Raw genomic sequence first — 27,119 nt, 5'->3', positions numbered from 1 at the left:
CTTGTTCCCCTTGTGATTGATCAGTGACATTGGAGAATGGCTGGCTTAAGAGAAGCAAGCAGACTCTGATTGTGGAAGAGAGCAAAGTTTCCTGGGAAATCAAACCTTTAGCCTTGGCCTCATTAGCCCTTTGCTCTAACCAGCTGATAACCAGCCAGGGACAGGTTTGTGTTGCTTCGTGTGCAGTACTGAGTCTAAGCACACTTTTGAAGTTAGAGGAAGTGTGTCTTTTGGTGAGAGTTTAGTGGTTCCTGAGGATGACCAACTCATCCCAGTTTATCTGGGATTTTCTGCTTTCAGCAACAAATGTCTTGTATCTTTGGAACCTCTTAGTGTGAGGCTAATCATGACAGTCGGTCACCCTGCTTCCTGCTGCCATCTTGGTGCAATTCTGATGGTGCACTGCATCAAACTGCACTTCTTGTCCTCCTCCATAGGGCAATATCTGTATTTCTCTTGTCCCCCTTATTTCTATGTTGCAATTATATTGCAAAGACATTAAATAAAGTAAATTCTACCGAAGTGTTGGATTAAACAAACCAGTATCATACTTCATATAACAGCAACTATCTGCAAGCTTGTTTCTGCTCCTTGTAAGCAAAAAAAGTCTAACCAGGGGTGTATTAATACCTAATGCAACATAATTTGTTACTATCTCCCAGCAGGTTTGGATATTAGCTGGGGCAGTGCTTAATTTAGGAGAGAATATCTCTAAAGGAGGAAATTTCCAGTGTCACCAGACAGTCTTCAGAAATATTTTTAAAGAGAGAAGCTATTGACTCATCAACAATGTTTTATTAGCAAAACTCCATGCTAGCCACAGTGAATGATAGAAAAGAGTGTTAAGAAATGAGTCCTTGATCCAATAATGTCGCTAGGAAGAGACGCTATACATAATTGAAAAGTTAACTAAATGCAAATAGGAAGGCAGTAAATCAGGCTAATACTTCTCTAGTCTTTGTACTACCTAATATCTTTTGAGTATCTGTAGCGTCTCTGCTAGATAATTTCAAGACAACATCTCAGTCACTTCTTGCCCAAACCACATTTTTGCAGGTGATGAAACTATCTGAAAAAGGTTAAGCAACCTGGTCATAATTAAGTGGCCATAAGAATGTGGTCATGCTGGAATCCACTCATTCATTCACTAAATGTTTATTGAGCAGTTAAAAGGAAGTGAGACTTTGTTTATTTACCTTTAAAAGGAGGCAAGATCCTTTGAATCTGGGGTGACTTAGTAAAGCCTACAGGAAAAAGTGGAGTTTGAGCTAAACTCTGAAGAGTGAGGAGAGGTTGGAAGGCAGAAAGGGAAGGGAGGGGGGAGTCCATGAGCAAATCAGTAGGCATGGGCCAGATTTGTGTGAGTGGCAGAGACTTTGTGTTGGTGAGGAAGGTAGAGGCTTCAAACACTTAGGTTGAAGGCCGAATGCTGAAGGACCCTGAATGCCAGTGGCCAGGTCAAGCTTTTATCTTATAGGTAATAGGAATAAACAGATGAATGCTGAATTTTATGGCCATGTACATGATACTATGAAAGCTGAAAATGACCACAATCATCGGATAATATGATTATTCCCTTAGGCAGCAGCTACCAGTCTATGGGAAGCGACTCTGAAGTAATTGAAACAGTATTGACTGAACTCTTATGTAAGATGTTGAAGTTAATTCCTAATCATAAGAAATTGTGTCAAAGATGAGGTTGGCTGAAGGTCTAGAGCAGGGGTCACTAACTCAAATATCTTCTAGAGCCAGAGAGGTAAGGAAAACTGTGAGGTGGGGATGGAAGCTAGCAGAAAGTGTTAGTAAAGGGCAGTGTGCGTGTGTCCTCCCCAGACATTTGGGTGTTTGTTTGTTTCTTTTTCTTTAATTCCAGTGTAGCTAACATACAGTGTTGTATTAGTTTCAGGTGTACAATATAGAGATTCAACGATTTTATACCTTACCCAGTGCTCATCACAATAAGTATTTTTTAAATTATTATTTATTTTTCATGAAAAAAATAATAAATAATAAATTAAAAACTAAAATATTAATCTTAATTTATTTAATTAAATAATTAATTATTAAATTATTATTTATTTATTCATGAAAGACACAGAGAAAGAGAGGCAGAGACACAGGCAGAGGGAGAAGCAGGTTCCTCACAGGGGGCCCAAAGCGGGACTTGATCCCAGAACCCCAGAGGATCATGACCTGGGCCTAAGGCAGATGCTCAACCACTGAGCCATCCAGGTGTCCCACAATAAGTATATTTTTAATCCTCTTCACCTATTCACCTTAATCCCTCCACCCCTTACCCCACCTCTGGTAATCACCAGTATAAAGAACTTATATATAACTCTATACTCCAAATCCAAATAATCCAAATAAAAAATGGGCAGAAGACAAGAACAAACACTTTTCTAAAGAAGATATCCAGATGGCCAATAGACACAGGAAAAGATGCTCAACTTTACTAGTAAATCAGGGACCTTCGAGTTTTGAATGGCCAGATGCCCACGGGATGGGCAACCTAGACCTGTTCCAGAGTGGGATCCAGCTGTGGCTTGCCCTCTCAGTTTTCACTTCTTGATGGGAACTACCAATCCTAAATGTTTCAAAATTTGCTAGTAGCTATGTTTGGACCTTATGTTCAAACAGGAATGAGGTTTTGAAGGCACACACAGAGAGAAAATGTGATTTCTGATGCTTTATTTTTAAGATTAATGGCAGTTGATTGCTGGGCAGCAATCCACATGAGCAATCCACCGAACTGTCACTGTTTGACCCCTTTGACTGTTTAGACAGGGCCTCTCTTCAAGACACCCCTAACCTTTGCTGCAGCTTTCATTTTTGCGTGTGAAAATTAAAACAAAGACCAGGCGATCAAATATAAACTGGAGTAGGACATTTATGTAAATATAGCTATAAAAAGAGCATAGACGCTGGCAAAAAGATGATGTTAAGTAGAATACAACTAAAATAAAGATAGCAGAGACCTTATTATCTCCTCTTCTGGAAACTCAGATTATAGAAACTAAACGAGAGAGAAACTGACAATTAGCAAGCAGTTTGAAGCAAGATCACCAGTGATTCAAATATCTCATTTTGCTGATGCTCTCCAATAAGTCACATGTAGTATCTTTAGAGATGGTAAAAGAGGTTTTGTTTGTTTGTTTGTTTTTTGAGACGCTATTTATTTATTCATGAGAGACACAGAAAGAGAGGCAGAGACATAGGCAAAGGGAGAAAGAAGCAGGCTTCCCATGGGGAGATTGATGTGGGACTCAATCCCTGGATCCCAGGATCCCAGGATCATGACCTGAGCCCAAGGCAGATGCTCAACCACTGAGCCACCCTGGTGCCCCTGCAAAAGAGGTTACCTGGAGATTCTGAATTCATCATGGAATTAGCCAGATAGGGAAAACCAGTGTTTGGGTATATCATGAACATATGCACATTTTTGGAGTGATTTAGAATGTGCATACATTGGATTTTAAATGGATTTTGGGGGTAGGTTGTCTACATTGGAAAGGTTCTTTACCTCTCCAAACCCCTGTAAAAGAGGTTCTGATGTAGAAAACAGAAAAATGAATTTGGGCTATTTGATTTAGTAAGTTGAGTTAACAGCTCTGAACTTTCTTTTCCTTCTACTGGATGGAAAGATATTAGGCTAGATTTGGCCTGCTGGCATCTTCTGTTTGGCCTTTGCCATGTTTCATAATTAGAAATTTCTTATCCGTTTCACAATACAACATTGTTATCTGACCTTGCCTAGAAAATCGAAGGTGTGTGGTAATAGTCGGCTCATACTAAGTAGTAGCGCCCTCTTGTGGTGGGGCTGACCTCTGCAATCTGCCTCTGCAACCCCTCCTCAGTCCACCTCTCTGCTTTCTGCCTGCTTTGACTTACTGGGTTCTCAAAACAGGTTTTTGGGTTTTAAAGCCTCACCCTACATGATGTTGCAAGTGTTCTCTAGTTATACTTTTTTTCTCCTTAAACCTGACTCATTGCAGTTTCAGTGTAAGAATTTTTTTCTATCTTCAATGAAACAAGGTTCATAATTCGAAGAAGTCAGTCTTATGCAATAATGATAATCTTTGGTTACCATGTCTAGCCATTCTGAAGTCCACAAATACAGACCTGATATGTCTGCTGGTGCTCAGTCCGGTAAGGGCTGGAGGACTCATGCCTATATATCTTCTTCCTCCTCCTAGAGGTGTGGGAATGGGATGTTGATGCACAAGATCAAACTGAAAACACTAGAAGAACAACAGAGCTTCAAAACTGCGCTTTCCAGAGGCATGGCACATAATTTTCCACTTAGAAATACACTAAATTTCCTCTCCAATTAAACAGTGTTGCAGTGTTTGTGCCTTAAGATTTATCTGATGGATTATACTGTGCTCAGGTTAGTATGAACACAGTTAGTTTTATACTCGAAGCACGTGCTGCTGCCATTTGGGCAAGCAAATGTGTGTTCTAGTGGAGTTACCTGGAGATTCTGAATTCATCGTGGAATAGCTAGTTAGGGAAAACCAGTGTTTGGGTATATCATGAATGTATGCACATTTCTAGAGTGATTTAGAATGTGGATTTGAGGTGGGGGGGTAGATTGTCTACATTGGAAGGGTTCTTTACGTCTCCAAACCTCGGGAAAAATGGTGATAATAATGCTATCCATCTCAAAGGCTACGGTGAGGACTGGATTATCATATACAGTTCCAAGATGAAGCCTGTACTGTAGTCAGCATGCAGAAACTATTATTGATGATGATGCGTAGGAAGGTTATGATTTAAGCCGGTCATATTTTCACTAAAGTGGAGTAGAGTCTTATTAAAATATAACCAAAAGATATAATTTCCTTTTCTGAATGTGACATTGGCCGTGCGCCTGCATGTGGCTTGTGGAAGACCTCATCCCAAACAGAGATCAAGTAAGTATTAACGGTTTGCGCCTGTGGGGTGTTGACATTGGTGAATGCTCAGTCTAACTAGTGAACTGGGTCCTATCTCAAGCCCGGTGCTACTTCCTCAAGCTGCTTTTGTCTGTGGTTTCCATGGTCACAAGTGGTTAATTCGTCCTTTGAAGTCATAAGCCTTTCTCAGAGAGGATGCAGAGATATGATGTATGTTGCTTTTGACAGAAAACCATTACTATCTGCAGCGGTTGGTGGCTTTGGAGGGAGTTTTGCCCCCAGAAAGATTAGAAAATTGATCTTGCAGTTCCGTGAACACAGCAATATCAAACTTAAGGCATCTTTGTCTTTGGGCATTTTGGTTTTTGTGACGTAAGGGAAAGAAATTTGGAAACTCGGGTTCCTTTTCCTGCCACTCACTTAGGCATGTTTTTCACTGTTCCTAACTATATTCTAAATTTATAAAATGAGTTGAGATCATTGATTTTAGACATTCTGTTAGTATACATTTCTTTCAGTTTACAGATTTATTGCTTAAACAGTGATGTGCTGGTAAGCTGATTTTCCAGGGAAAACAGAGCTTTGATTTGTAGCATTAGCCAATTTCCAGAGTGTAAATGCTCCAACCATGGCTGTTTTTTTTCAATTTATTTATTCATGAGAGACAGAGAGAGAAAGAGAGGGAGAGGCAGAGACACAGGCAGAGGGAGAAGCAGGCTCCACGCAGGGAGCCAGTCGTGGGACTCGATCCCAGGTCTCCAGGATCATACCCTTGGGCTGAAAGTGGCGCTAAACCGCTGAGCCACCCGGGCTGCCCCCATGGCTGGTTTTAAGCTACCAACATGGTGCCATTGACCATGGCTTTGAGAAGAGATGCTGACTGTTAACTCTTGTGAGCTTGTAGAAGAGCAGATTCCCTACACCACTGTGGACATTCAGACATCCCAGCTGCAGTACTTGGCAAAATGTATGAATTTGGCTTCAGAGTTACAGATTTAAGAAACTATATTCTTTGATTTAAATATCTGTATCAGGGCACCTGGGTGGCTCAGTGGTTAAGCGTCTGTCTTTGGCTCAGGGCATGATCCTGGGGTCCTAGGATCGAGTCCCACATCAGACTCCCTGCAGGGAGCCTGCTTCTCCCTTTGCCTGTGTCTCTGCCTCTCTCTCTGTAGCTCTCATGAATAAATAAATAAAAATTTTAAAAAAGTGTCTTCAGACTACTGCATAGTTTTTGTCTATTCTGCCTTTGTTTGATTTTATACAAATTGGTCATTATTTCCAGAGAAATATTTATGAACTTTGTATTATTTTTAGTGTCTCCATAATGGATTTTTTGGGGGTATTTTTATTGTGGTAAACTATACATAATATCTTAATTGCTACAGAGCGCACAGTTTAGTGCCAGTAGCTACATTCATAATGTTGGGCTGTAGTTTTTAAAAATACACTTTTTTGTCTATAAAATATAATACAAGGGGATCCCTGGGTGGCGCAGCGGTTTGGCGCCTGCCTTTGGCCCAGGGCGTGATCCTGGAGACCCGGGATCGAATCCCACGTCGAGCTCCCGGTGCATGGAGCCTGCTTCTCCCTCTGCCTGTGTCTCTGCCTCTCTCTCTCTTTCTCTCTCTCTCTCTCTGTGTGACTATCATAAATAAATAAAAATTAAAAAAAATAAATAAAAATATCTTTAAAAAATATAATACAAGAAATATAAAAAAGAAAATTAAGAAAAACCCCTATAATCTTCATCCTTCAGAGATAATCACAATGAGCACTGTTAGCATTACCAAAATTATGTTTAACTCTAAAGGATTGCCAAAATTATTTTGTCATACTAGAAATACAGCCAACATTTATTAAATATTCCTTTATTATTTTCAAGGGGCCTTACCATTAAAAGTGAGGAACAAAGAGACACATCTCAGTTCCCTCCCCACAGCTGGATTTGAGGAAGATTTGTTTGACAGTAAGTATGACATTGGAGAAGATCTTTTTGAGACCGGTCTAGAAACTAGGTGCTAGATGATGAGATTTGAAAACAAACGGATGCTTCATGTTAGAGAGCTGTCATTTGTGCAGAGGGGTTAGGTGACCTACCCAAGGCCATGTGAATAATTAGCGCCAGAGGAAGGGCTGCGCTCCTGACTCGGTCTTCGCTTCTAGCCTGCTAGCCTGGCTTCTGTTTCTACCGTGCTGCTGTACGGAATCCCTCCTCTTGTAACTCATGGGAGAATGAAAACATACTGGGGATTCCCAGCAACAGCCCGCCTGGGTTTAATATTGCTTTCATACAGGACAAGAGAGGGACATGACTATGTCATCTCCAGCCTTTCATTTTCCACTGCTATTGTATGAAGTAACCAAAAAAAAATCTATTTTACTCTTTGGCATTAACTTACTTTGGTTCTGTCATTTGTTATAACATTTTATTTTAAAGATTTTAATTTAAAAAATTATTCAGTTATCTCTATACCCAACATGGAGTTTGAACTCACAGCCCTGAGATCAAGAGTTGCATGCTTCACTGACTGAGCTGCCTAAGTGCCTCTGTTATAATATTTTAAAATTTCCCCAACTCTCTGAATTTCAGGGATTTCCTCTCCATATTTTGCTATTGGATTAAATGGCCAGGTGCATATTTTATTTAAAAAAAAAACACAGACTCTCTGTGTTTGAATTATTAAGATGCAACTTACTAGCTTTAGTTTTCTAATCTGTAAAATGGGTATAATAATGGTATTTGCCTGACAGCCTTGTCAGGAAAGGGAATTAGTACTTGTAAAGATTTTGAATATTGCCTGGCACATAACAAGTGCTCAGTAAGCTGTTATAATTATTGTTACCAACATTTATAATAAAATTAGAAGGTCTTGGGCAGCCCAGGTAGCTGAGCAGTTTAGCACCGCCTTCAGCCCAGTGTGTGATCCTGGAGACCTGGGATCTAGTCCCACATCAGGCTCCCTGCATGGAGCCTGCTTCTCCCTCTGCCTGTGTCTCTGCCTCTCTCTCTCTCTCTCTCTGTGTCTCTCATGAATAAATAAATAAAATCTTTAGAAAAAAATCAGAAGGTCTTAGTTAAAGTAACTGTTTTTGAAGATTTAAAAAACAGACTAAGGTATAATTTATATAACATAAAGTCCACATGTTTAATATGTATAACTTAGTGATTTTTAGTATATTTGCAGAGGTACACAACCACCACCATCATTTTATTTTAGAATATTTTCATTGCTCAGAAAGAAAACTTGAGGGTGCCTGGGTGGCTTGGTTGGTTAAGTGTCTGCCCTGGGCTCATGTCATGATCCCAGGGTCCTGGGATTGAGCCCCACATTGGGCTCCCTGCTCAGTGGGGAGTCTGCTTCTCCCTCTCCCTCTGCTCCTCTCCTCCAACTGGTGCTCTCTCCTTCTCAAATAAATGAATAAAATCTTAAAAAAAGAAAAGAAAAAAGAAACCTTGTACCTGTTGGCAGTTACTCTCCCTCCTTCTACCTCCCTACTTCTCTGCCTTGGGCAATCACTGTTTCCTGTCTCTGGATGACACATTTCATATAGAGACAGCAGCAAGTATCTATTCTGGATTATTTCATATAAATGGGATCATTGTATATGTGATCTTTTGTAACTGGCTTCTCTTACCTAGCATACTTTGCTTTTTTTGTTTTTTGTTTTGTTTTTTAAGTCGGCTCCACACCCAATGTGGGGCTTAAACTCATGATACTGAGATCAAGAGTTGCATGCTTTACCACAGGAGCCAGCCAGGTGCCGCTCACCTAGCATGTTTTCAATTTTCACGCATGTTGTAGGATGTATCAGCACTTCCCTTTTATGACCAAATAATATTCCATTGTATGGATATGCCACATTTTAAGGATCCTTTTTTCAGCTCATGGATATTTAGATTGTTTCCAGTTTTTAGCTATGATGAATAATGCTGCTATGGAAATTTGTATGTAAGTTTTGTGTGCACATGTATTTTCAGTGGTCTTAGGTAAATGTCTAGGAGCCACTTGGGTGGCCAATGGGCAGAGTTTTTGTTTTGTTTTTTTGTTTTTTGTTTTTGGGGCAGAGTTTTTTAAAGGCCACCACATTTGTGGTGATGGGGGTTGCCTTCCTAACTTGCTTGTGTTCAGTGCTGGAAGTGAGTCTGTGAGGGAGTTAATAGCCTCATTTTACAAAGGAGAAGGTTGAGACTCAGACAGTTTAATGAAGTCATTCCATGCCCCCTAGCTTGGGGGCTCAATACAGATCCATCTGCTTACCATCTCCTCCACAAGCACAGTGAGCATTTAGCCCAGACAGGTCAGATGTCATTTTGAGATTTCTGGTAAACCAGAGTTTAAATTCTATTTCTGCCTGACACACCCATGAAACTGTTGTGGATTAAGGTGGAGTTTGGCGATTGGACTGAACCATCTCTTTATGGCTGGAGAGGCATATGCTATTTATCTGTGAAACTGTGTTCTAGTGTTTTGTTGAGTTTTCAGGGACAGAGGATCAAGACTGGAAGATAATTTAATTATTGTTAAATTTCTATATGCCTGGCACTTTACATATAGAAACTTATTTAATCCTCTTAATAACACTAAGGAATAGGTATATTTCTCATCATTTTGGAGGTAAGATAACCAAAGTCAAGAGACACTGTCTCTTTTCCTAGTCACACGTGCAGTTAAAGGGCTCAGAGCTGGGATTCAGGGCACGTTTGTAGAATCCAAAGCCCTGCATCTTTCCATTATTACACACAGTCTCCTGGAAGTAAAATAAAGCACATGGTTCCTTGTCTGTTCAATCAATTTACATTTTATAGTATGTTTTCTGTTCCCGTCACGTCTCATGGACAGTGTTTGTCTTCACAGTGTTTGCGTGTACCCATGGTGATGCCTTTAAATGAGTTTCTGGAGGCTTTCTCTTTATTACTCTAGGTCTGGGCTGAGCCTAACAACCTTCCTGTGAAATTCTCCTTTTTAAGGCAGGATTCTTTAAAGGATTTTAAAGCAATTATAGTTGGAATTCATGAGGAATTTTTTAAAAATTACATTCCTTTACATATAATTGGTACTCTGCTAGTGGTTTTACTAAATTTAAAGCAGAAAACAAAGCAACAAAGGACCAAAAGCCTAAGCCACTGTGCCTGCTTACAAGGAAGTCAAAGAAATTGAGCCTAAAACCAAACTTATCTTTCTCAATTAGAAGAAACTTAAAACCAAAACCTACAAAGTCAGCACAACCAGTGCGACTGTGCAAGTGTGTTATCCCATTTTCTTTTTCTTTATTTAGTGCTATTTTTTCCCCTTCCTTCCTTCCTTCCTTCCTTCCTTCCTGTGCTCCCTGGTGGTCTAGTGGTTAGGATTTGGTGCTTTCATCCATCCCCCTCCCTTTCTTTCTTTCAATTCCATTTTCCCTTTTGTTGGAAAATACTGAGTTCTCTTGAAACTGAGTCCTGGATTGCAACCATACTTTTCGGGACTCTTCTAGCATTGCTCACTGTCCCCCTCTGCTTGAGTTCTCTTTCTTCAGCTTGAATAACACAAAACCCCTCAAACCCTGCCACTTCTTCTATTCATTAACTTTATATGCAAAATACGCTTGTGTCATAGATTAGCATGTCTTAAGTTCCTAAAGCCTGTGGGATCAGTCTTGTTTTTTCTCAAGCTCTTGATGATAAAGAAGGAAGATGCTCCCATTTGGGCAACCACAGACCTCCTTCATGTGGAGGCTTGCTGTCCTTGAGATGCTAAAGAGACCTTTTATATAGAAAGAAGCAACACTCCCTTCTCACCTATTTTTTCCCCCAGGTCTGAGACCTGTCACTTACAATTCCTGGCCTGGGTCCATTGGCTTTACTTCCTTCTTCTGGAGTATCCTCTTGCAGAACATGATCAGTGCTTGAAAGGTCTGCTGGATGCTCCTCTGTGCTGGCAGGGCCTGCTGCCTTTTCCACATCCTTTAGAGGTCACCTGATCTTCAAGAAACTCTGGGGAGTACCAGGAAGGAACTTTGAGTTTACTCCTGATCTGGCCAATGACAGCCCTTTCAGCCAAGTGGCCTGCTCTCCCCTCACTATATTAAGTGCTTTACTAGGTTTCTCTTTCAGACTCTGCTCAGAGGGACGTGATCAGCCACACCTGAAACGCACATGTGTGGTTCAGCAAATGATCACAGCGACATTTTTTGTGACACCTAAGATAACATTACCTTCTCGCCTCAAGGACTTCATCTTATCTTGGTGCTGGTGTGGGGTCACTTACACTGACCCCTTACTCATGGTGACCTATGTCTTATTCCAATCTTGATGTCTTTCTTCCCTTAAGAAGATAGTGACTTTGTGCCACCTTACAGGTTCCACCCACATTCTCTCTAAATGGTCTTCAGCTTCCTCCTATTTGCATGACTATACATTAAATTAAACATGCCCAACACAACAGCATTGATATTCATTGTTAAATGATATTATCTATGTTTTAGCACTCCTGCTTCATCTACGCTTTCTATAATCAGAGTATACTTTTATTATTTTATTAATTTTTTTCTGATAAATCTGTCATACCAGAGAAGGCTATTTCACAGCGAAGTTGATCTTTTAATTCTTCTTTCTTTTTAAGTGTCCCACCATAGCACTTAATGCAAATGCTAAAGTTGCTCATTAACTAGAAGAATAAAAAAAGATATTAAAGTTTTTTAGTGTTTTGTTTTGTTTTTGTTTTTTTTAGCTCTTTGTCAAACAAAAATCTAAGTAAAATCATTTGGCTGAACTGAAGTGATAAAATATTTTTAAGTATTTAATGAGCTTTAATCTGTGACCATTGTAAAACAAACTGTATCTGTGGAGATGATTTACTTGCATAGGAAAAACAGACAGAAATTTGCAAATGAGAAGGAAGAGTCCAATTTGTTTGATTTCAAGGCTAGATAATAGAACGAGATTTCTGATTTCCGGGCTTGAGATTATTAAGATTGCAAATAACTTTTATTCACTATCTTCCCTTTTCTACTCCTTGAATCAAAATTGGCCCTTCCACCCTCTGTTAGATTTATAGCATCGATGATCTCTAATTGAATGGCCTCTATTTATCTGTACCCTTTGTCCAATAACCTTGTGGTTCCTGCCCACTCTAACTAGGGCTGGTTTTGTGATTTGCTTTGGCCGGAACAAAATGGCAGAAGTGATGATGTGAAGTTCTGAATCTAAAGCTCAAGAAGCCTTGCATGTTTCTTCATCATCTCTGGCTTCTCTATGGTCACCATGAAAACATGTCCGAGTTTGGGGCATGCTCCATGTGAGACCACATGAAAAAGAGCTTAGTCATTCTTGCTATCATGAAGCATTCTGCTCCCAGTTGACCTGCCGTCTACCATCTACCATCGACTGAGCTCATGCAAAATCTGACTAGACTAATTCAATAAAACTACCTGCCATCCTGTAGCTTCCTGAGAAACAGTAGTTGTTTTTTTTTTTAAAGATGTATTCATTTATATGTGTGTGTGAGAGAGAGACTATGAGTAGAAGTTGGAGTGGGAAAGGGAGAGAGAATCTCAAACACACTCCATGCTGAGTGTAGAACCTGAAGCTAGGCTCGATTCCAGGGCTCTGAGATCACAACCTGAGCAGAAACTGAGTTAGGCAAATAACTGACTGCATCACCCTAGTGCCCCAAAACAATAGTTTTTTAAACCCCTGTGTTTTGAGATGGTTATGCTGTCATAGCTAACTGCTTCACCTCCTATATTTATAACACTAACAGGATAAGATGGTAGTATCTCCTCTCAGGGCTATTATATTTTAACTGTTGTCGGTTGTTTGAGCTAAATGAATGTACTTTGAGAGTGTCTTCAGTGAAGATGGGGAACTTAGGGAGTGCAGTGGAATCTTCCTGGGATAATAGTCCAGTACACTTAAGAAGCCTATTATCATTAGAAATTTAAAAAAAAATAGTTTTAAGTTCAGGTAAATGACATCTATTAAATATCTCGAAGTCGTACTTGGTAGACCTACAAACTGTTGCCATGACATCCCCAAGCCATCCTCCACACTCCCGTGCAGTGCTCCCACTCCCTTGTTTAGCCCCCATGCTCAGCTGACAGCTGGACCCACCACTGAGGTCTATCAGCTACACTAGAGGGTTTTGCATTGCACAGATCAAAGCTGGCCTCCAGTCCTGCCTCATGCCTCGTGCATTATGACCTCTGACATATTAAGGGTTTAGTATTTGTGTACTCAAGTTTTCTTTCCTGCAGAATGGTGATGGGGAAGATGTGGCTTTTTTTTTTTTTTTTTAAAGATTTTATTTATTTTATGAGAGAGAGAGAGAGAGATAGGCAGAGACACAGGCAGAGGGAGAAGCAGGCTCCATGCAGGGTGCCCGATGTGGGACTTGATCCTGGGTCTCCAGGTTCAGGCCCTGGACTGAAGGCGGTGCTACATCGCTGAGTCACCGGGGCTGCCCAGATATGGCTTTTCAGAAAATTAGTCCAAGCTTCTTTTGATCATTGTTAAAGACCATTTCTGGTGGTTTTGAAACTTTGTGTCATGGGCCAAAACTTTAGCAAATATTAACTCTCATTTTACTGCCCTAATTATTAACAAGCAGATAAATGGAAGTTCAGAGATTTGACAGGATGTGGATGGATCCAAAGTCACACACATGACTGGAGGCAAAAGCCATAAATATAGTCATAGTTTGATTGTCTAGTTTGTACTTGAGAAAAAAAAATTAAAAATCTGTCTCCCACTTCATATTGTGGATATATAATGTAGTGATTCTTAAGCAGCTCCTTATAAGCCACATGTGCGCACTTCAGACTCAGAAGGAGCTTGGGGCATCTTATCAACCTGAAAGCCTATTGTTGACCTCTCATTAACTCAGCTTTTAGGAAAATAGCAGAAATAGGCACTCAGATGGTAAAGTTGGGGCAAGCAGTTTTGTAGTAATGGTATGTTTTAAAATAATGAGCTACAGGCCCAGTGACTTTATTCCTCCTTGTGTTCAGTTTTCTCATCTATAAAATGTGTGCGTGGATTCAGTCAGTGCTTTCCTAAACTGTAGTCTATGGACAATTCCTCTAGCCTGTGTGAAAGTTGGGAAATGCTGCATACAGCATTTGTGAACATCTGCATTCAAGAAATCTATTCAACTTTATTAACTCAGGCTTAATAGAGATCTTGGAAACCTCTTTGGTTTGTGGAGACAGATGATTCTCATAACTTCCTTTGGCTGTAAAGACATCTGAACTAATAGGAAGATTTTGGTTCTATTGCAGTTTACTGCCAAGTCCACTTGTTACCCAGGAAGGAAACAGGAAAAAAATATCATATTTTCTTTCTTTTTGAGAAAGAGAAATCTCACACAGAAGCGGAAAGGAGGAGGGGCAGAGGAAGAGGGAGAGAGAGAATCTGAAGCAGGCTCCAGACCCAGTGCAGAGCCTGATGTGGGGCTCTACCTCATGACCCCCAGATCATGATCATGACCTGAGCTAATATCAAGAGTCAGTTTCATAACCAACTGAACCATCCAGGCACCACCCCCTTATTTATTTATTTATTTTTGCAGTACCATGTGGAGTATTCTTATTCTCATCAATATTGATCTTGATGATATCATATTTCCCATAATTGCTACAGTCTCATTGAGAGAGTTAACAGTACAGCATCAGTGTAGAGTCAGTGGGCTCAGTCCCAGATACTCTTCTCTATCTGTACACATTCTCTAGGTGATATTATCCACCCCTTAAATAATAGTTACATGAGGGGCACCTTGGTGACTCAGTGGTTGAGCGTCTGCCTTTGGCACAGGTTGTGATCCTGGGGTCCTGGGATCAAGTCCCACATTGGCTCCCAGTAGGAGCCTGCTTCTCCTTTGCCTATGTCTCTGCCTTTCTCTCTGTGTCTCTCATAAATAAATAAAATCTTAGAAAAAACAGTTATATGATATGGTGTTTATATGATATTATCCAGGCTATAAATATTATATGCTATTACCTATTAAATCTTATAGTTCCCCTCTGTTCCTATATTATTATTATTATTTTTTTAATTTTTATTTATTTATGATAGTCACACAGAGAGAGAGAGAGAGGCAGAGACATAGGCAGAGGGAGAAGCAGGCTCCATGCACCGGGAGCCCGATGTGGGATTCGATCCCGGGTCTCCAGGATCACGCCCCAGGCCAAAGGCAGGCGCTAAACCGCTGCGCCACCCAGGGATCCCTCTGTTCCTATATTAAATAAACATCTCAAACTTAGTGTGACCAAATCAGCATTTTAAATTTAGAACTTTCCTCTAAACTTTTCCTCCTCATTTTACCCTTAGTAATTGGCCTCTCCATCTACCTGGTTGATCAAATAGCAATTGAGGTGTTGCTGATTTCTCTCATGCCCTCATTCCCCACATGCAGTCCATCAGCAAGTCTGTACTGCCAGAACACATCCAGAATGTGAATTCTCTCCATTTCTATAGCTTATTTCTTGTCAAGCTACCATCATCTCTCATGCAGACAATTACTGCGATGGTTCCACTTGTGTCCTCTCTGCAATCAGGAGCCAAGATGATCTAAAAAATAAATATGTAGGTGCTGTCATGGTAGGTTTGCTAAGGAAGACTACCTACCTTGTGGGATTGGTTATACATGAGAGTCTTTGTGAATGACTAACAATATTGTACCCAAAGATTCTTTTTTTTTTTTTTGGCTTTTTTTTTTATTATTATTGGAGTTCAACGTATAGCATAACACCCAGTGCTCATCCCATCAAGTGCCCCCCCTCAGTGCCTGTCACCCAGTCATCTCCACCCCCTGCCCACCTCCCTTTCCACCACCCCTTGTTTGTTTTCCAGAGTTAGGAGTCTCTCATGTTCTGTCTCCCTTTCTGATATTTCCCACTCATTTTTTCTCCTTTCCCTTTTACTCCCTTTCACTATTTTTTATATTCCCCAAATGAATGAGACCATATAATATTTGTCCTTCTCTGATTGACTTATTTCACTCAGCAGAATACCCTCCAGTTCCATCCACATCGAAGCAAATGGTTACCCAAAGATTCTTGATATTCTTGAGCGAATTCCTAAAAATGCAGCATATAGAACATATGCAGAACAGATTACAAATGAGAAGCTGAGTATGGCTAAAGTAGAACCAGATGTTAAGAAATTAGAAGACCAACTTCAGGGTGGTCAACTAGAAGAGGTGGTATTTCAGGCTGGAAATGAACTAAGTCTGGCAGGAAAAATGATACACTGGGAACCATGGGAGCATTTACTGGAAGAGCTTCCTGCCAACCAGTGGAAACAGCCAATATAATCATCATTAAATGACTAGTGTGTTGATGGGAAACTGATGTAATTAAATGTTCTATTATATTAAATAAATAAACAAGCAAATAAATAAACACATAGGACCATGTTACTTTCTTCCTTAAAGCCTTCTAGTGATTTCCCATTTTACTTAAAAATATATATACGTAAATTGCAGTATCTGGCCTTGATAAGGTCTTTCTTTGCTCCTGTCTCCAAGCTCATTTGGCTCAGGCTTCCTTACATTGCCTTCCTGCCTGGTCTGTAGTGCACCAGCCTCATTCAACCCCAGATTGCTGCACTTGCCCTGCCCTCTGCCTAGATGGCTCTTTTTTTTTTTTAAGTTTTAAAAAAATTATTTATTCATAAGAGACAAACAGAGAGGCAGAGACATAGGCAGAGGGACAAGCAGGCTTCCTGCGGGGAACCCGATGCAGGACTTGATCCCAGGACCCCAGGATCATGACCTGAGCCAAAGGCAGATGCTCAACCACTGAACCACCCAGGTGCCCCTAGATGGTTCTTCTTATCAACATTTATTCTTGGTTCTCAGGGATTCCTTCCCTGATCACCTTGTCAAAAATAATTCTACCTTGTGCAGAAACTATCGCATCATTCTGCTTTACTTTTTAAAAGAGTTGTCACTTTCATTACTCTGTTCATTTATTTGCTACCTCCCCTCCATGGTTCTCTCAACTAGAAATATAAGTCCATGAGAGGGACGCCTGGGTGGCTCAGTGGTTAAGCGTCTGCCTTCCAGCTCAGGGCGTGATGCTGGAGTCCTGGGGATCGAGTCCTGCGTCGGGCTCCCTGCACGGAGCCTGCTTCTCCCTCTGCCTATGTCTCTGCTTCTCTCTGTGTGTGTCTCTCATGAATAAATAAAATCTTAAAAAAAAAAGTCCATGAGAGCTTCCATCTTTTTGTTGTGTTCAAACTCATATCTCCCTGCTAGTGTGTATCACAGTGCCTGGTACATATAATTGCTCAGTAGATATTTGTAGGACTGATAAAATAAATGTTATTTGTTTTGTTTATGTTTCCAGGTATTTCTGTTCAGTTCACATTTAAAAATAATTAAATGCAGGGCGCCTGGGTGGCTCAGTTGGTTAGGTGGCTGCCTCCGGGTCAGGTCATGCTTTCTCGGTCCTGGGATCAAACCCCTACCGGCTCTCTGCTCAGCAGGGAGCCTGCTTCTCCCTCTCCCTCTGCCTCCCCACCCTGCTGCTCATGCTCTCTCTCCCTGTCAAATAAATAAATAAAATGTTTTTAAAAAGTAAAATAAGATGTAATCTGGAAAAAAAAACACATGGAAGGCTATATACAGCATCTTCAAGCACATTTCAAACAAGTGAACTATTCAGAGAAATTTTTAAGTGAGATTATTATCTGCATGGGATTTTTTAATGTGCAGGAACTCTGACTAAGAAGAGAGGACAAAACCGTTAAAAAGTTGTCCAACACTTCTGCACTGAGGCAGTGGGAATTTGGAAAGAATAAACGTGATTCTGGTGTGTTTTTGAAGTCATGGTTTTTGGAAAAGGGCAGGGATCGAAATCTACAAATGGCTAACCATGGCTTTCGGGAACATGTCATATAATTGTTTTTTGTCCAGTCACTGCTTGCTGTTGAGGCCAATACTCACAGTGGATTTTCTTCTTCCAAACATTGCACTGGGAAGGGAAGATGCCCAGGGACAGTGGAGGCATTGCTGAAATAGAACCCTCCAAGGTCTCTCCAGAGCAAGACAGTGGGTTATAACCTAAATAAATTCGAGGAGAAAATGCCACACTGATACAGAGTGAAATATTTATTTTGGTGTGATGTGGAGGGGAGAGAAAGGGGAAATACACTGCACTCTCAAGGGGAAATGGATACTGTGGTAGAAATTTTCATCTTTGAAATTCTGGCGCCACCCAGTGGTGAATGAATCCTGTTTTAGAGACGGTTCATTTTCTTAACTGGTTGTTCTCCAACTGTTGGCTGTCTCAGAAACAAACTGTGAGCTTTTACAAATATCCTACTCCTATAGATTTCAGGATTCTCCGATTTTGATGTGGGACCTGAGCCCTTTGAAAACGAGTTTCCCAGGTGATTCTGTACAATTTTTGGTTTGTTCTTTAAAGAAAATAATCATACATTAAGTGACTCTGGAGGTGTTTTCTTTCTTTCTTTCTTTCTTTCTTTCTTTCTTTCTTTCTTTCTTTCTTTCTTTCTTTCTTTCTTTCTTTTTCTTTCTTTCTTCTTCTTCTTTCAATATATATTATTATATTATTTGAGACATAGAGAGAGAGGCAGAGACACAGGCAGAGGGAGAAGCAGTCTCCCTGTAGGGAGCCCCATGCGGGACTCAATACCCAGACCCAGGATCACGCCCTGAGCTGAAGGCAGATGCTCCACCGCCGAGCCACTCAGCTATCCCCCCAGATCCACTTAATTGAGGTTACCATGTCTGGATGGAGAAGCTCCAGTAATTCATGGAGATGCAAGGTTTGCATGACCACCTCAGGCACTCCAGGTACTTCTCAGGAGACCTTTTATATAAGGCGTCTCAAGGAAATGGGTCTTCTGATTTGACCTCAGACTGGGAATAGAATAGCAGGTACAGCTGACACAGTGATTCACATGTGCTTGGCTGCCCTCAGATTCAGCTGTGGCCACACTGGACAGTTCCATGTAGACTTCTACTCATTTAGAGGTGATAAGATCTCCCTTCAAGTGTCTCACCTAATACCCCAGTATTTCCTTTGGTGCTGTAGATGCTGTAAGGAACTTTCTAGGTTATGACATATGCCCAGCTTGGAAGCACAGGGGAGGTTAACACATCTGGGAGCAACCCTTAATCACTGGGGAAGGGGTGGATCAATACTCTCCGTTCTGCTTTGGGGAGGGCCTTATGGTGGGTTCAGGACTTCATCCCATAGGCAGAAGTGGGTTTGAAAGGAAGAATGGCAGGGAGAATTTTAATTAGCATCTTCGATTTTTTTTTAAAGATTTTATTTATTTATTCATGAGAACGAGAGAGAGAGAGAGAGAGAGAGAGAGAGAAAGGCAGAGACATAGGCAGAGGGAGAAGCAGGTTTCATGCAGGGTGCCCGACGTGGGACTCGATCCCGGGTCTCCAGGATCAGGCCCTGGGTGGAAGGCGGCGCTAAACCGCTGAACCACCCAGGCTGCCCAGCATCTTCGATATTTTGGTGGTAGCAAGGAAGTGGGATTGGTTTGGAAAGTAAATGGGGGCAGAGACAGATACTAGAAGTTAATTATAGTTTCTCCAATTTGAAATAAATTGGGGCTAAATTAGGCAGAAAAGTGCAATAGAAATTTGAAGTAGGAGACCTGATAGTGAAACCCCAACCGTACTAGCCTGTTTTCCTTACTGAATTGGTATGTCACTTAATGAAATGGGCTCTGGGTGCCTGTCTCATTTACCTGTTGCTGAGTCACAATCCTCCCTCCAATTTAGTGGCTTAAATGAGCAATTAATTAGTTGTTGCTGTTCTCCATAAAGTTGGGCTGGGTTCAGCTAGGTGTTTCTTTTGCTGCTCTTACCTGGGGCATATGCAAGTAGTTGTCTTCTGTGGGCTTGTTGGTCAGTGTATCCATCAGGAGTCACTGTGGGATAGATATATGTGGGATATATCTAGGTATACATGAGGAGATTTATTATAGGAATTGGCTCAAGGTAGTTATGGAGGCTGGGAAGTCCCACAGGCTGCCATCTGCAAGCTGGAGAACCAGGAAAGCTGGTAGTATAATCCAGTCTAAACCTGAAGGCTGAATCCAGGAGCTCTGATGTCTGAGGGCAGGAGAAGATGGATATCCCAGCTCAGAAAGAAAGAGAAGTTGCTTTCTCTTCCTCCTTTTGTTCCAACAGATTGGATACTGCCTGCCTACATGGGTGAGCTCAGATGTCTTCACTCAATCTACTGAATCAAATGCTAATCTCTTCCGCATCCTCAAAGACACACCAAGACATGTTTTATTAGCTCTCTGGGCATCCATGAGGCTGGTCAGGTCAACCCCAAAACTACCCATCACCATCAGGGACTGCAGTACAAGCAACTTGTGTTTGTTCCACACACTGTCCTCCCTCAGCAGGCTCGCACAGGCTGTCTCCTATGGAGGCAGCAAGTCCGGAAAGGGGTGGGGGTGGCAGTGAAGTTGCAAGGCTCTTGAAGCCTGAGCTCAGAGTCATGTTAGTCACATCTGCCTCATTCTGTTGGTCAAAGCAAACACAAGGTGACTCCCTTGTGGGGAAGTAGACTCGCTCTCCTGATGGAAAGATAATAATGTAAAACCACTTTTAATTTACCACACTATACTTTAGTAGCCAATGAAATGAACTTTGGATGCCCTCTTATATCTGGATTTTTAAATTTTTTTATTTTTTAAGGACTTCATTTATTTGAGACAGAATGAGAGAGAGGACAAACCAAGAACACAAGAGCAGGGGGAGGGAGAAGCAGACTTTTTGCCGAGTTAATTTTATAAATTTTTATGACATTGATAGATCATGGTAATGGAAATAACAAAAACTTACAGAGAAGGCTTTTGATAGCCTGTCTTTAAAAGAAGCAGAAAAAGGGGACGCCTGGCTGATTTTGTCGGTAGAGTGTGTGACTCTTAATCTCAGGGTTGTAGGTTCAAGCCCCACGTTGGGTGTAGAGATTACTTAAAAATACTTGAAAAAATTTAAATAGAAGAGGCAGAAATGGAATGAAAATGTCTTTTTATGTGAGAAATTGTTTGGTTATATACCACACAGTGTGAGAAAAGGTGTGGCAAAAACTGATCCCTAACAGAAGTGTGGCCTTCAGATCAACTACAGAACTGCATAGGCAGAAAAAAAAAAAAAAAAAAAAAAAAAAGGAAGATTTTGCTAAAGAGGTGAGAGCAAAGACAACTTGAATCAAAATCTTTTCTGAAGGGCCAGTTTTATTTTCTTTTGAACCAAGATACACGATTCAGTTCTGGGCATTTCTTTCCAAGACCATTTTTTCTGACTTATCTCACAGGGCTCTTTCTGGGATTCCATTTCTTGCCTCAAACAGCTGCTTCTTAACAATTGAGTTCAGGTTATTTCAAAAGGTCATCTTATTCACTGTTTCCTCTTTTGACTAAAGCTTGTATATTCTAAACACTGAGCTCCACGTGTCTCAAAGTGTTTTCCTCAGGAAGCTGGCTTGTTTGTTTAGATGCTCCTGAAACAAAAGAAAGGTTTCTATACAGCAATGACAACGAGCAAACTGTTGTCACACGCAAAAACAAAGATGTGTCTCAACAATATCATTTGGAGCAAAAGAAACCAGACATAAGAGTATGCACTCTATGAGTCCATTTATGTAAAGTTCAAAAACAGGCAAAGCTAATATACCAGAATCTGGGTTACTTAAGTAGGTAGGCTGGAGGGTGCATGTGAGAGCAGCTTTGCGGGTGCTGCGTATGATTTAGGTATTGGTTATGTTGTTGGGCTTCCTTTGCGAACATTTATCGACCTGTGCTTAGGATTTGTGCATTTCTCGATTTCTTTGCTACAGTTTTTTAGAAAGTGGAACAGTAAGGGAAATGTGGTTCTTCTCGTTGACCTAAGAGAAATCAGAGTTTGGGTATCTCCAGTGGTTTGTTAAGGAAAGAATTTGTTATGTTGGCAACATTTATATGTTTTTCAGACCTACTTTATTGCAGTGTTGATTTTGATTTCACTGGATTTCAGTGTCCATATGAACCACACTTAGGAGGTCAAGCATCCAATAAATCAGTGGCAATTAGCACGAGAACAATACAAAGCAAAGCAAAACACCACATGATTAGTATTGCGGTGCTGTGGGAATGTATTTTATTGAAAAAAACAATCGTCATGCTTCACTAAGCCTAGAAAATGTAAGAAGAAACTGGAAAGTAAACATTGATATCACTGAAACCACTATTACCTAGACCACTTCCCTCTCTCTCTCTCTTTTTTTTGTTTTCTGAAAATACCATCTAAGACTATGTCATTTGATATTTTGTGGATGATTGTTCAGCAGAAAGTTGTGTATCATTTCTTGGAAGGGGAAAGGAAAAAGAAATCACAAAGATGGGAAAAGTTAATGAAATATTTCGCGTTTGTCAATATTCACATTTAAATGTTACTTTTATATTGTTGGCAGACTTTTATTGTTTTCTGTTAGCTATTGACGGCTCTCTCACAGTGGGTGCCTCTTCCAGGAGTTTTTTTTATTGTAATGGAATGTTGGACATAATGTCTGAATTTATCATTCCCTCCTTATAGTAGAAAGAGTTCAAATACTGTCAATGATACCATCCTTAAGACTCTATCCGTTGCATACAAGCTGGAAGTTAGTGAAGAAATAATAGATTAGCAATTTCAATTGCTGCTGATGTATCAGGGTTCCAGCTATAAGGGAGTGGAAATGCACTTCATCCTGGGACTCAGAACTTCAGCTGCCCTGATCCACAGGTTAAGCGGTTGAATTCACCTCAACAAACATTTATTGAGGGAAAGTTAGCGTACAAAACATTAGGGATAAAGCCAGAACTGTGGGAGAGATAAATATTTACATAAAAAATTATAACACAGTATGGTAAGTGTCATTATGTAGAAATAGAGAAATGGCTTCACACACAGAGAAAAGCCAATACTAATTCTGTTGGTGGCAAGAAAGGCTATGAGGGAGGATCTCAAAAGAGGAATGGGAATTAGCCATATAGACAAGGTGGGGAAGGACATTCCAGGAAGGCACAGAGCCTTGACTTTCCACGGAGTGAGCAGGAAGTGGTGAGATGCCTGTTATGTTATGGGCTGGGAGAGATGGGGGTGCTGGGAATGGAGCAGGAAACCCAGGCTAGTTTCTGGGAGAGTATTGAATGTCCTGGGAAGGAGTTTGGGTTTTATTTGAAGAGCAGTTGAAGGGTTGTAAAAAGGGGAGTAGCACAATCCTCCCTGTGTTTTAGGAGGATCAGGTCAGCAGTCGTGTGGATAATGCATCATGGAGGGGAAAGCAGATAAGAAGGCCAGTTGGAAACTGTTGGAATAATCAACACTTTGAACCAGACTAAAGAAGCAACTTCTCGGGAGGTCCCTGGGTGGCTCAACAGTTTAGTGCATGCCTTCAGCCCAGGGTGTGATCCTGGAGACCTGGGATCGAGTCCTGCATCTGGCTCCCTGCATGGACCCTCTTCTCCCTCTGCCTGTGCCTCTACCTCTCTCTCTCTCTCTCTCTCTCTCTCTCTGTGTCTCTGATGAATAAATAAATAAAATCCTAAAAAAAATAAAAAAAGCAACTTCTCAGAAGGCAGAATTCATCCTGGATTTAAATAAGTTATGGGGGATCCCTGGGTGGCGCAGCGGTTTAGCGCCTGCCTTTGGCCCAGGGCGCGATCCTGGAGACCCGGGATCGAATCCCACGTCGGGCTCCCGGTGCATGGAGCCTGCTTCTCCCTCTGCCTGTGTCTCTGCCTCTCTCTCTGTGTGTGTGTGACTATCATAAATAAATAAAAAAATTTAAAAAAATAAATAAGTTATGGCATGTAGATGATGCAATACTGTAGGAGCATGAGAACAGTAATGTTGATCAATTTTAATGATATACAAAGATGTTCAGAAGATATTGTTGAATAAAAAAGTTTACAAAAATACAAGCAATGCTATTCTGAAAACCCTCCCTCCCCTGTCCCCTACTGATCCATCCATCCTCTACAGAGAAAAAAGACGCAGAATATACTACATGAAAATGTACATAATATTTACTTGCTAGTAGGCTTTTGGGTAATTTGAGAAAAAGCAACTTGGATGACAATTAAGAATATAGTATAGAGGGCACCTGGGTGGCTCAGTGGTTGAATGTCTACCTTTGGCTCAGGTCATGATCCCAGGGTCCTGGGATTGAGTCCTGCATCAGGCTCCCTGCAGGGAACCTGCTTCTCCCTCTGCCTGTGTCTCTGCCTCTCTCTCTGTGTCTCTCATGAATGAATAAATAAAATCTTTTTTAGAAAGGAATATAGTATAGAGGAGCTTAGAAAAATGTTTTCTTTTTCTTACTCAGACCCTACTGAAACTTAGTGGATAGTCTGGCATTTCAGGATGAGAGGGAGATTTACCAAACCAAGAGAAGTTATAGAAAGGTCAAAAGACACAAATAGAATAGAAAAATAAAAATAAAAATATGCGAACAGAATGTGGAAGTGGGGTTATTGAATTGACAAGAGAAGACATTCAAACAATTTTATTTCAAGTTCGTGTCAAAGTTTATCTCTGGATGCTTTTCAAATTGTTTCTTGTCTTCAGAGCCTCAGGATGTCGCTCTGTGAAGGTAGTGGTGCTGGTTTGAATGGCCTGTTTAAGGACTCTTCTAGCTGTAGGATTCCTCATGTCATCTGGTCCCACTGTTACTACTCTATGAAGGGGACTAATAGTCTTCTATTACCCCTCATCTTATTTGAAATATTCTTTTTCTGAGTTTTTCACAAAATAAAATTGCCCACAGCTGCAAGATTGATAGAAATGATGCTTTTGGATAAGGCAACTTACATGCATTTGTGTGGGGCCGAATTGGTTTTGCTGATTCAGAGGAAAACCTCATAGAAGGGTTGGGGTTTGAAGAGGTAGCTATGGAAAGGAGGAGAGATTTAGTATATGTGCTGCCGAAGTGAGCACTGGAGGAGAGATTTAGAAAAGGAATAGAATCACTGAGGTAATTTGCAGGGGGTTAAATGTATTTGTGATGAAAGAGGTTAGTGGTCATACTGCCATTTTTTTATTTCACTGTTACAAGAAAATGAGGTTCAAAGGAAAAGGGACCAATATTAAGTCAGTCAACCAAGCCCACCTTGGGTTTGTAATATGTGCTCATGAGGAATCATCTCTTGAAAGTGCTCATCCTCCCAGGTTCTAGGATGGTCTAAGTTCACCTCCTTTTCTTCTTTAGATCTCAGACCTTGGTTGGTTGACTTACATATTCATCTCCACCACTCATTCTTTCAATAGTACTTCTTTCTGGTTATTTAACTTCTGTTTGCTTTGGTTTCTTCATTTTTAAAGATATAGGGTTAGCCTTAATTGTTTAAAAACATTAAAAATTATGGACCCCTTGAGGTAGGTAAGCTAAGAGCTTTGCTGGTTGAAGTCGGGGTAGAAAGGCTCTTCTTACTCTCCTAAGTGCTCCCCAAAGGGGTATCCATGGAGCCAGGTTTGAAAAACCACTGGATCTGGACCTGAATCTGTGCTTCCCAGAGTCTGGAGAGGTTATTGTAGCCTGGAGTATCTTAGGAACAGTAAAGATGTCTATGAAGATGATATTTTGCTTTTCCATGTTACATTTTCAGCTGATTTTCTTTTCTTTTTAAAGATTTGACTTATTTATTTGACAGAGAGAGAGAGAGTGACAGCACAAGCAGGGTGAGCTGTAGGCAGAGGGAGAGGGAGAAGCAGACTCCCCGCTGAGCAGGGAGCCCAATGAGGGTCTTGATCCCAGGACCCTGAGATCATGACCTGAGCCACAGGCAGATGCTTTACCAACTGAGCCACCCGGGTGCCCCTCAGCTGGTTTTCTTAACAAGAAACATTTGTATTCCTCTAGTAGTGAGGCACCCAGGATCATTTCTTATGTTGGAGAAAATGAAATGTAGCTATCAGAGTCAGGAAAGCACTTTTCCTGACCTGCCACTGTCTTGCTGAGCTCTCTTTTGAAAATCACTCAGGATTCTCATACCTCACTTCCCCCTCAAGTTCTGCTAAAGACCTCTGGCTGGAATGTGCATCATGTCGAGGTTCTGGAAAAAGAAGTAGCTGGGATCTGTCCTTGAAAGTCATGCGTTTGTTCTTAGTCGAGTAGAGGATGTTTGAAATCTGGGCCTTGATGTTTCTCTGAGTGTCCATAGTCTGGGAGAACCCTCTGAACTGCTTGCCTTCTATGGGCTCCAGGAAAGAAAATCGTTATTACATCTTCTGTGGAAAGCATCTTCTGTTTCTATTTTGGTCTTCCCCTCTGAGCGAATTGTATGAAAATAATGGAGGATTATCCTCCTGTAAGGGAAAGAAAATCATTTCATCATTCGGTGGCTGTGTCAGGGTCCAAGTCATTGCCAGTAGTTGGCCGTCTTTGACACTCTGGGGCTGCTGGTTAGCATGGACTGCAGAGAACTTGGAGGAACACTTTAAGGAATTGATTCAAGGCAGCAGAAACCTCTTATGCCCACAACCTAACAACCTTTTTTGGAATTCACTCAAAAGGCGTATCTGGGACCTCTCCGTTGTGGCTTTTGAAGTAATACATCTTCATTAGGACTTAGAAGTAAACATAGATTTCTAGAGCTCGAAAAAGGAGCAATTTGTCTTGAGCACAGATGACTTGATCTTTAGAGAGAGGTGAACAGCCAACTTTTTTTCAGCAAAAGCTAAGGATGATGAATGAAACACCCAGGGCTAAGAAGGCCTCTTCACAGCAGAGAGGGTTATCTGCAGAAGGATTTTAAATCAACACACATCTAGCTACCTGGCTAAGGAGTCCTTGATCTGTGACTTTGTCATGGGATGTTTCAGAAGAATAAAACCCCAACATTGTATGTTGCATTTGTGAAAGAGTCAATATCCATAGTTTCAAAGGAATATATCTTGCAAATTCTAATTCCTTAGAGTCTTTGTTGAAAGGGTAAGCCCTCTTTACCAGCCCTTTCTGCAAAATACATGAAGCTTGTCCTATGGAAGTGTGCTGTTAAGTGAAGGCATGCACAGTTCTTTGACTTTTCCTTTATATGGATCTTTTTATTTTTAGACACTGTTTTTTTTTAAAATACTTTATTTATTTATTTATTTGAGAGAGAGCGAGTGTAAGCAGGCAGAGGAGCAGAGGAATAAGCAGACTTCTTGCTGAGCGCAGAGCTCAATGTGGGGCTCAGTCCCAAGATCCTGAGATCATGACTTGAGCTGAAATCAA

At 40.9% G+C, this 27,119-nt stretch overlaps 1 protein-coding gene and 1 long non-coding RNA gene across 5 annotated transcripts in view; both read left to right on the top strand.

Moving 5' to 3' along the window:
• The window catches only part of LOC140641264 (uncharacterized), a 322,998-nt gene that overhangs the window by 40,611 nt on the left and 255,268 nt on the right, over window positions 1-27,119 (top strand). The gene's annotated exons all lie outside the window — the stretch shown is intronic.
• Window positions 15,475-16,192, top strand: LOC140640873 (NADH dehydrogenase [ubiquinone] 1 alpha subcomplex subunit 5-like). 2 transcript variants are annotated; one of them, XM_072840282.1, is made up of 2 exons: window positions 15,475-15,529; window positions 16,026-16,192. In XM_072840282.1, exons 1-2 carry the CDS (start codon window positions 15,475-15,477, stop codon window positions 16,190-16,192), a joined length of 222 nt encoding a protein of 73 aa, XP_072696383.1. The 2 variants fall into 2 exon arrangements, with proteins under 2 accessions (XP_072696383.1, XP_072696382.1); XM_072840281.1 differs by having other exon boundaries at window positions 15,475-15,535; window positions 15,915-16,192.

The sequence above is a fragment of the Canis lupus genome, chromosome 10, assembly GCF_048164855.1.
Source record: "Canis lupus baileyi chromosome 10, mCanLup2.hap1, whole genome shotgun sequence".
Taxonomy (NCBI): Eukaryota; Metazoa; Chordata; class Mammalia; order Carnivora; family Canidae; genus Canis; species Canis lupus.
Note: the sequence above shows the minus strand (reverse complement) of the source record. Positions and strands in the feature narration are given on the sequence as shown.